Source organism: Acomys minous (genome assembly GCF_964271855.1).
Source record: "Acomys minous genome assembly, chromosome: 7".
Lineage (NCBI taxonomy): Eukaryota > Metazoa > Chordata > Mammalia > Rodentia > Muridae > Acomys > Acomys minous.
The window spans coordinates 102248964-102259886 of NC_140488.1; the positions used below are offsets into that span (position 1 = coordinate 102248964).

Genomic DNA, 10923 nt, shown 5'->3' on the forward strand with positions numbered 1-10923 from the left:
AACTAAGCAAAGCGTGAGTGATGAATTCAGAGGTTGGTTAAAGCCCAGGAATCAGCAAGGCTTTTTTCTGAGCAGGAGTATGTGCCTAACAGAACTTCTTCCACTCAGGTACTTCAGCTCTTCATGTGACTTCCTCTCTGATCAATATTTCCAGTGACTCAGAAGAAGACTGGTGATATTTGCATCTTCAAAATGGATGCCTTCACCTCCCACACTAAAAGGTACAAACTTCAAATATGACATGCAATGCCTTTCAACTGTGTTCTTTAAAAAATGTAGACTCTACCATTGGGGTTCAGACAAGAACAGCATCACATGCTGCCAAGATAGCTCATTTGTCTGGTAAAAAAGTACTCTCTTTCCTTCCTTAATTTATGATTCAAAGCATACTTGTCCTGCAGTTCATTGCCTCGAACTGTATATATACCTCAATTTTTATCCCATACATTGTATCCTCCCACTCCTCCCTCCCTCTCTCCCTCCCAGTTTCCCATTACTCCCCTCCCCTATGACTGTGACTGAGGGGGACTGCCTCCTCTTTATATACTCATAGGGTATCAAGTCTCTTCTTGGTACCCAGCTATCCTTCCTCTGAGTGCCACCAGGCCTCTCCATCCAGAGGAAGTGGTCAAATGTGGGGCACCACAGTTCATGTGAAAGTCCGTCCCACCTCTACACTCAATTGTGGAGAATGTCCTGTCCATTGGTTAGAACTGAGTGGGAGTTCAAAGTTTACTGCATGTCTTGTTCTTGGCTGGTGCCATACTTTGAGCAGGACCCCTGGGCCCAGATCTGCCCATCATGATATTCTTCTTGTAGGTTTCTAGGACCCTCTGGATCCTTCTATTTCCTCTTTCTCCCATGCTTCTTTCACCTAGAGCCCCAATAGGATGTCCTCAATTCTACCCCATTTTCCTGTGTTCACTTACCAGGATACTGCAAACTCTTACTCCACCAATAATTTCAAGTATAGAAATTCATAATTAACAAATAGCAACATAGCAGCAATTGAAGCATACTGTAAAATTATTGTTAAAACGTCATCCTAAAATCTGGACTCTTGCCACAGTCATATATCTCAAGGCTTCTTATCCATAGTTAACTAGTATTAAGAGTCCTAATTTTTATATAGACCGCTTAAATAAAATTTTGTGACAGGAGGAGCAAAGTGTGAGTACTTAGTACTCTGTAAACTATGACACATTCTCTTTCCCACCCTTCCTTTGTGTAGCCCTGCTTGATCTGTACTTGTACTATCTCATCTTCAGATTTGCTGGAGTGAAGGAGTGGATCTTCAGACTGGCTGGCTTAGTTTTCAGCGTCTTATCTTCGGGATGTGGAATAATCCTTGCAAACAGCAAATACTGGCGTCTCTGGGAATTCGACGACAAGATGGTTCAGCTTGTGTACATCGGACTCTGGGAAGCTTATTACTATCGAGAATTTAACATCTCTGGTACTATGACCAGAATTCTGGTGCACAGCCCTATCAACTCAGATTGGACCGTTTCACCCGAATTTCGATGTGCCCAGACTCTGATATTACTGGCAATGCTGATAAAACCCGTTGTGGTGATTTTTAGCTCAGCAGCCATTAGGGTCAGCATTATCAGTGCCTCGGTCCATAAGATTCAAATACTGTGCTACAAGTGCTGTATCCCAATTCTGTTTCTCAGTAGCCTTTGTACCATTATTTCAGTGACCTTGAACCACGTAGTAGATCTCTTTGGTGAAACCACCCTTGACTTTCCACACAACTTTCCAGTTAACAAAGTAGATCTGATTAAGAAACACAGAACTGAAGTGGTCCCATTAGGTGTCCTGACAGCCACTTTTTCCCTCGTTGGTGTGATTATGTTCTTTTTTGAGGTCAGGTCATTGAAAGTACAGTGTAACATGAAGGCCAAGCTTTCATCCAAACAGGTGGACTAAAGGCCTGAAATAAGGGTGTCGATGTTTGCAAGTTGTAGCAGGGGACTCCATGGCCAAATTTCTGCATTGACATAATAATTCATGAAGTTATCTTCTCATTTAAAATAAAGCATCACTTTAATTTTGAGGCTGTGTTTGGATCTTATATCGTGTTGTACATGTTGATTATGTTTCTTCTTTTAAGGTATTCACATCCTAAACTGTGTAAGACAAGACAATGTGCTCAGGCAGTGACAACTTTCTCTGGCAAGCAAAAACTCTGATGAAATGAAAATTCCATGATTCAAAAGACCAAACAAATTATGATGTTTGTTGTTAAAGTGAAAACACAACACACAGGAATGTAACCATATATCATGTTGGAGACACTTAAGTCCTATTGTGTATTGTGGGCAGAGCAGTGTTTCCAAAAGTGGCACGGCTGAAAGTCCTGCTTTTATGGGTATGGGGGGCAGAAGGAATGGGAACTATGCACTGAGGATGCTTCTAACCTCTGATGATATATTAATTTATAGGAATAGAGGAAATGCCCAGGCATTTCTAGTGTGTTCTGATGTGCAGAAGTGATCACTGTGGTAGCAACTGAGTGGGTTATGGGCATGATTGTGGTGTATTGAATCTCAAGAATGGTGAGAGGGTTATACTGAAGATGGGTAAGCCCCCAAAGGGTGTCCTGGATCCATTCAGTCCCAAAGAGAAACAGGTGTTCTCATTGAGTCAATGAAAAGCCTTTTCCAGATTGGAGAGATAGTGGAAGGCGATGGCGTCTGGAATTCAGTGTCTGTATCTCTAAGCAGAGCTTCTGACTCTGTGTGTCTTCTCAGGTTGTAGCTGGAAAATAGTTTTTCCTAATTGGCAGCTCAACACCTGCAGGATGTTTTCTCTTAGAACGTTTTATTTTCACTTTGGTCTTTTTTCCTTAGACACAGCTTTTGGACTCTTATGTGGGATGAGACCTTAGTGAAGGAAGAAGTTAAATCATCAGCTAGGAAACTTAAGTATAAAAATGAATTAGACATCCATGTGAAAGGTTTGAAGAAGGCATGCATACCAGAGAAGCACTGGTAAACATTGTTGCTGCATGCTCATTTTTAAAATGGAGCTTAATGCCAAATCCCAACCTTGTGCTGCATGTGAAGCAAGACCTTTCCTCCTTTCCCAACACACTAAGGAAGAGATGAACATGACTGGAAAAAAATCAAATACATCTGTTGGGATCAACAACAGATTCAGTAGTCCAGTGGTACCCAAACCACATTGAGAGTAGAGAGAAGGGCTTTAGTGTTAAAAAGATAATTGATTGGAGAAAGGTAGCAGAAAATTTGCATCATTAAAGAGTCCCTTTGAAGGTGAAGGCATACCCATATTTTCTCAAGTATCTGGTGCTGTTTACCAGAGCATAGCACTTGGATCTTTTGGCAAGGATGTCCTTACTCAAGGACACAGCATTCCCGGGTAAAATTATTGCCAACTATGCAGGCATATCTCTTGGGGAAATATTGTTGTTCTTGGAATAGAGGGTCATCTCCAGTTTAGGACAATGCCTGGAGACAGCAACATAGTTATCGTAAGGCTTTCCTTCATGACTAGTATTCATGTAAAGTTTTATGAAAGTAGCTTATGAGATGTGAAAGCTTTTCTGGATGCTGAGGTTAAGCTGCTCCGGCCCAAAGACTGGGTGAAGGCCAGGATTCTAAGGAGATCTGACGAGGCCATGGGCACCTGACCTCACTTCTGGCCAAGAAGAAAGTAATGGCTTCCTCAAAAATCAAAGTGAGGGAATCATCTGCTAAGCCTGACAAAAAAAGTTCCCAACCCATCAGGACAGCTTGGAGGTCCCACTATTTTGCTCTCAGAGCATCAGGGTGGAGGTGAGAGCACCGGGGCACCCAGCAGAGAGCATCCATCCCAGGTCACCTGTGGCCTCACTGACCCTGTTCCTGTGACCCTGGAGGACTCACTGGATGAAGACTTAGTTCATAATCCAGTCCCCTCTGTGGAAGCTGTGTCTAAGAAGCTGGGTGTATTGAACTGTAGAACAGCCAACAGATCCCAAATTCACACTGCCTGCACCCTCTAAAGCACCAACACAAAAAGTTGCTGGTGTTTTGTGTTCAGAAGAGAAATAGAACTTTGCAAAGCCCAGCTCTTCTGCACCACCACCCACTAATGCTCTTCAGTCACCTCTCAATTTTATGGCTGAACAGGCTCTAGCACTGGGGCAGTCCGCTCAAGAGAAAAAGTCAGAGAGTTCTGGCTATATAGAGCTATCCTGCCAGGCTCCCCTTAGCAAAGGTATGCCTGAATTGCAGCAGTCCAAAGCAAAGCACCGCAGTTTGCCTGGGACGTCTCATGGACTCCAGGCGTCAGCTCCCATGCCTGGCCCCCAAGTCAAAGTGTTTCATGCAGTCACTCAACAGCAGAAAAGCTTCACACCCCTGTCCCCCTTTGTCAACAAGCTGCAAGGCCCAAAGGCCACCTCTCCACAGTGTCAACGGTCCCTCTTACAGCTGGTAAAGACAGCAAACAAAGGCCAGGCCTTCCATGCCACTATGCCAGCCTCCTCATGAAATTCACCAACCTCCAGCAGCAGCTCCCATAAGATGACAACCTCATCCTCTACCGCCCTGAGCCTTCCAGCAAAGCAGCATCCAGCCAGTTCTGTGGGGCCATCTCATAAGACTAACCCATTTGCTGGCTCAGTCTCTAAACATGGGGCTGCTTCTAGTAGCCCCTCTTCTGGAGGAGCCCATGTGCAGAGCTCTGTTTCCAGGACCTTGCTCCCCGGCATCCAGCCTCCCTCGACAGGGCAGCCTGCTAGGCCAACTGCCCCAAGTTCTGCTGTGAAAAAAAAAACCACCTGTTTCTCAGAAGTTGACCCTTGTGGCTCTGCCTCGAGGTCCAAGTGGAAATTCTGGTGGTAGGACCCAGGGAGTGGCAAAGTTACTGAACTCCCTGAAGCCTGCTACGGTTAGTAGTGTGACATCTTTTACCTCCTTGCCAAAAGGAACTGGTGGGGCAGTGCTGTTGTCCAACACCTCTCCCTTAGGCCTGCTGTCTTCATCATATAAGACCAACAGCCCCAAGCTTCCGGGAGTTATGAACTCAAACTCACTGGGAATCATAACCCCTGTCCCATTTCCACTTCATGAGCTCTCCTTCAGGTGCAGACTCCTCTTCCCAAGCAGGAGTCTCTAAGGATGCCACTGTCACAGGCCCTGCCCCCCTGGGACCTCCCACCATGGCCTCAGCCACAATCCTTCACAGCTTCATGGAAAAGGGCCTGTTGCACCAAGGAAATTGTGACCACTTTGGAGGATGGGATCAAATGATGTAGGTCTAGGAGAAAGCCAAACATGTAGGTCTCAGGTAACGGACATCTGCTGTGCTCTTCCTGCCCACTGCTTTTCTTCTGGAGTAGGCATGAGTTCGAACTGGAGCACTTCTTAGCACTTCTGATGGGCCTCCAACCAAGGGGCAGCTTCTGCTGCTCACAAAGCACTTACTGACTTGGTGCTCTGGGCCTCGTGGCTTTGTCACTGGATGACATCAAGGGGCAGCTCTGGGCTGGGGAGTGTGCCTAGACTGTGTTGGAAAGCACAGTGTGCATGAGCTCCTGTGTCGGGTCTGTTGGCTACTGGGATCTAGATCTACCTAACTCCTGGCATTTGGGTTGAGTATCTCAAAGCTCTCTCCTGGTCAGGGATTCCTTCTGGCCACAGTAGAATCACTGGATGGTTGTGATTCCGTCCCGTCCTCAGGCTGTGTGCTCAGGAGGACAAGAGCCAGGCCAGAGCCACATGTGGGAGACCTTGAAAAGTGCTAAGAACACCAAATGTGTGCTCGTTGTAGGGGCCAGTTTCTCCTCCAAACATGACAGTGAAGCTCTTATAGAGAAAAATATCTTTATAGATTCAACAATCATGGCAGGTTTTTAAAGACACGTATCTTAGGCTGTTGTCTTGATTACCATTGAATGCACTGGATAGAGTGGGACTGCTCTTCACTCCTCACATCATAGGAAGACTTAATTCCAGTGCCCTTTTGGTGGAGTAGACTTTGACAACTTGCACCTATCCATTCAGCCCACTGAGTGGATCTGAGATGGAGATCTTTTTTTTTTTTAAAGCTAATCAGTATTTAAGACAGTTTCATTTAACTGGGTTTTTATGACTGCACGTCATAACCTGTGCCATCCTGACTTGAAAGTCATCTGAGCCCCCATGCCCAGGTTGCCATGGAGCTACAGCTCTGTTTTGTTTTTCTCAAGTTGCTGCAGGTGGACTGCAGGGGAGCTCCTTCCCCTCTGTGTCTGAGGGCCCAGGGCTTCCAGGCCACAGGTAGGCATTCCACTTTGTCTTATTCTTTGAAATCTCTCTCTCTCTCTCTGGCAGAGCCGCAGGACAGGCCTCTCTGAAGCATCTGCCGCAGAGAACAGGTCCGGGGTGCTGGTGCTCTCTAGACAGAGAGCTTCTGTGTGGGCTTAGGGGTGATGGGCAGAGGGCCTGGAGAATGGACAAAGATAGTGACTGCAGAGCTTCCAGCATTAGGCTGTCATACTCACCCAGTGGCTATTTCATATGGACTTGGAGGGCTCTTGCCTTTCCTGTAAATGTGCCACACAGTGGGTCTGGTTGACTGCTTTTGGTTCCTGACTCAGGATATGGAGCTTAGTAGGTCTCCATTCCTGTGGAGGTGGCTACCTTTCTACCTTACTGAGAGGAAGACCTTTGTCAGCTCTTTGGTCCAGCCTCTGCTCTGACTCCTTTTGTATGGAGGAAACAGTTGTTTCCACATTAGGCCAAGTGGACTCCTTATCCTTTTACTACACATATATATATATATATATTTTTACAACATGGATTTCCAGTTTGTTTACAAAATGGTCTTAGGTAGTAGCAAGAAGAAGCAAAGAAGAGATTTGTATAGCTGAGCCCTAAGCTGAACTGAGGCCACCAGCAAAGCTGAGCAGCAGGAACTCTCCAGGCTCCTCTGCCCATCAACCCACAGGCCCCAGCACCCCACCCCTTTGGTGCTCACTCCTGCCCATGTGCCACTCTGTATTCAGGTAGAGCAGGATGCCCTCATCTTTAGGAATCTAGCGGTGCCTCTTGCCTCAGGGGAATATTTCTTTGATGGGTAGTTTATGAGATTTCTTTCCCTTGTTTATGCTTTATTTGTGGTAATGAAAGAGGGAATGACTTTAACAGCCGCGTCCAGGGAGACCTGAGGCCACGCTGAAGCAGGGGGTGGGGATAGAGCGAGATCAGTGGGATGCCAGGGTTTCTTTGGTGGGTGCAAGTCTCTGAGCACTTAACCAGGCACGGCCATTTCTTAGGTGTGCGAGAGGCTGTGGCTTTTGTGCCAAAACTATGTTGGTGTTAGGGGTGGTGTGGAAATTGTTAATGTTGTATAAAGCAACTCAATAAATTGTTTTCAGGTTTCCAAAATAAATAAATACTTGACTTAAGCAACTCATGGAAGGAAAGCTTTGTTTTGGCTATCGATTTAAAGGAATACTCCATCATAGCTGAGAAATCACTGGAGTATTAACTTGAGGTTGCTTTTTCCAAGAATCAGAAGTTTTGCAAATATATAACTGGATGCTGGTCCACACCTAACTTTCTGTTTCTTATGAGGCCTTGGAACACATCCCGTTAAACGATGATACCTACATTTTGAGACAGTCTTTATTCTACTTCATCTAATTTGGAAAATCTTGTAGAGACAACGAAGCTAGCAGCTTTGTTCCTATTCTTTATTCTAGACTCTGTCTACTCTTCATTCAAAATTATTGGTCCCAAATCCACCTCTTTTCTATTTAAAATCCTGATGTATCACAATATTAAATAACTTTCACTTTCTTACTGTCTGTCTCTCCCTCCCTCCCTCCCTCCCTCCCTCCCTTCCTCCTCCCTCTCTCTCTGTTCATGAATTCTCTCTCTCTCTCTCTCTCTCTCTCTCTCTCTCTCTCTCTCTCTCTCTCTCTGTGTGTGTGTGTGTGTGTGTGTGTGTGTGTGTGTCTGTGTGTGTGTGTGAGTTGTAGTAGTAGAAATCGTAATAGTAGTAGTAGTAATAGTAGCAACAGCATTAGTCGTAATTTTTGTCATTTTTGGTCGTGGTGGTTTATAGCAGAATGCTTGTGCCATGGCTCGTGGATGGAATACAAAGACCTTTTTTTTTTTCATATTATAAGGGAATCATGAGAAGTTTTGGCCACGGGGTGCTATCTAGTCATTATGCAAATGTATATAGATTGTATGATCAACATAGAAATCCCAGGCAATATGCAAAAAATAAAAAAATAAATAAATAAAGTTATAGTTAAAGAGAAAATGAGGGAAGGAGGCCAGATAAATGTGACAGGGACATGTGCAAGGCTGGGAGCAAAAATGGGCTCACCTGCTCAGAATTGAAAGTAACAGACGTGAGTGTCACTGACAGAAAGCAAATGTTAGTGTTCTGAGCAGGTTGCAAAAGGCACAGTCCTCAATTCAGAAATGCACAACGGATGTGAGGATTTGTTAAAAAAAAAAAAAAGATTAGAGTTGCATATTAACACAGGAGGAGAAAATCACCACCCTATGAGAACAAAATTATAAGAAAAGCTACAGACTTTATCTGAACAGACACACAGTTCTCATCAAGGGGATGAGATTTACCCCCAGAGGCGTTAATTCTCCTTTGATATCTGCTCATACTTTTTATTCTCCCATCATGCACCAAACTCTGGAGTACCCCTCGTCCCTGAGTGGTCCATCCTCTCATATTCCATGGGATGGGCTCAGTTTTCCCTTCCTAATGTCTTTTAGTAGTATGTTACATTTGCAATTTTATCAGGAGAATCATGTTCAAAGAACAGCCCCTTTTAAAGGGTTCGCTCCCCATTTTCTAGATCAGCCCAACTTTCCCACACCATCCATGATTGTACCTGCCCATAGATGGACACTTACTGTAATTAGACTGTGGGAATGGCAGCTCTGACTAATTGCTGCCAGGAAATGGTGGTGATAGTCAGAAGGAGGAGGCCTCTGGCATGGAGTGTGGTTTCCCTAGGTTAAATACAGAGTGCTGCCATAGAATTTACTGGTATGTGTAAATGCACTGCTGAACAGACTTTAGGGATATGTAATCAAGGTAGTATTTGTAACATCCAGGTGATGCTATTACGATGACTGTAATCACAACAGAAAAGATGAATAAATCCATGTGGGTCTGCTTGCACTTATTAGAGGAGAACCACAGGCAAATATATTGCACAAAATCCACCAACAGAGTACGAGAGTTAAGGACTGATGACAGAACTGAGATGACCAGTCACAGAGAGAAGGAAGTGTCAAAAAAACAAAAACAACAACAACAACAACAAAAAATACCTAGCAACGTCATTAGAATCAGCACGTAGCTTCAATCAAGGGTGTAGTTGGGGCTCCTAAAGTCAGAATCCTTGGAGAGCTCACTTTAAGAATATTTAAAAGATTCTGCAGGGGTCTTTCCTTTAGGAGCTCACTCACTATTCTCAGATTGCTACTGTCCAGCATACCATTGCATGAATAGGCTCTTTCCTTATGTGGCTACACACTAGCGGTTTGTAACATCATGTAACTCTTTTGTGTTTGGCCTGAGGACAATACAGGAGCAAGGTCAGGTCTGCTCAACAAGGCAAACTCCATTTTTACATTATACAAAGTTCCCTTGAAAGTGTTTAAGGAGTTGGCTCCCTTGCTCTCTAATCACTATACCTGTAATCACACGCAGGGCATTAGTCTGGCATAAACATAGCCTTATTAACTGAGTTGTCACATTGCCCCAACTCTATCATGTGTTAGACTTTCTATTCCACCCTTTGTGCACATAGACACAAAGGCATGTAATAGTGCAAAATGTGTCTATTGTATCTCCAAATCTATCCACAATCGTAAGGATTCTTAAGAGGATCCAAAATTAATGTTTCTTTGGAGAATTGATGCAACTTTTTAAACTGGAGGAGCTTGTTAAACCGAAAAAGTACTTTTTCATAAGAAGGTAAAGTATAAACGTTACTATTATAAAACATAGTTTTGTGAGCATAGTAAGGAAGGATAAGACTAAAAGAGTCATAAACCCATCAGGATAAACTGAATACAGAGGCTTCCCATATGACCTGTAGTGATACGATGGAAGTTTATTGGCTTCAAAGGGCTCCAGGAGCCATGGTTTTCCAGAAAGCTCTACTTGATCTATCATGCAAGCTCACTTTCGAGCTTTCTGCATTACATGCATTAGTCTTTCAGTGCCAGGGCACCTATCTTCTTTCTGTCATATCCAATATCATAGGCAGCATATACTTCACATCCATAGCGTCATTCAGTGGCCTCTCAAACCTCCTTGCAGGAATGTCAAGTCTGAACCAAATTGCAGTCCTTAGATGCTCCCGCACATGTTGGTCCAAGATTCTATAACGACTATAACCTTGTATCTCTCCTTTCTGTCAGTACCTTCCACACCATGCTAAATTGGCATTTTGGTAGACTGTGGTGAAGCCTGACTGTGTTTGTTACTTTTTTTTTTAAATCACATAAATTATTGTCACCTTAGATAAGAGAACCTTAAATTGAGCCTGTTAGGATATCTGTGTTGCATTCTCTTGAATAATGGTTGATCTGTGATGGCCAGGGTCATGGTGGGTGTTGACCCTCAGACAGGAAAGATGGTTCTCTTTTGCCTAGGAAAGCAAGCTGATTTATGCAGGAGGTAGGCACCTATGGTTATAACCCTGACTGTTCAGTCAAAAGAAAAAATCTCCATTAGTATAATATTAGCATGCCCATTAACAGAGTAATCGTCCCTTTTATGCTTGGATTTCAGGTCAGCTGCACAGAAGTCAGTTTACATACAGTGCCAAACCTTTGAATAAAATTCTGAGAATGAATAGGTAATTGGACCTAGTGAAAATGTTACAAGACCATTCCACTAAATGAAGATGGCATGTCGGCTGACTGCTCTCTACAC

At 44.0% G+C, this 10923-nt stretch overlaps 1 protein-coding gene across 1 annotated transcript; it reads left to right on the forward strand.

Moving 5' to 3' along the window:
• Window positions 1-106: 106 nt before the first annotated feature.
• LOC311602033 (uncharacterized protein) lies at window positions 107-1932 on the forward strand (the record flags this gene model as incomplete). Its single annotated transcript, XM_084789738.1, has 2 exons — window positions 107-221; window positions 1269-1932. Exons 1-2 carry the CDS (start codon window positions 193-195, stop codon window positions 1930-1932), a joined length of 693 nt encoding a protein of 230 aa, XP_084645864.1. The 5' UTR covers window positions 107-192.
• Between the last annotated feature and the right edge of the window lie 8991 nt (window positions 1933-10923).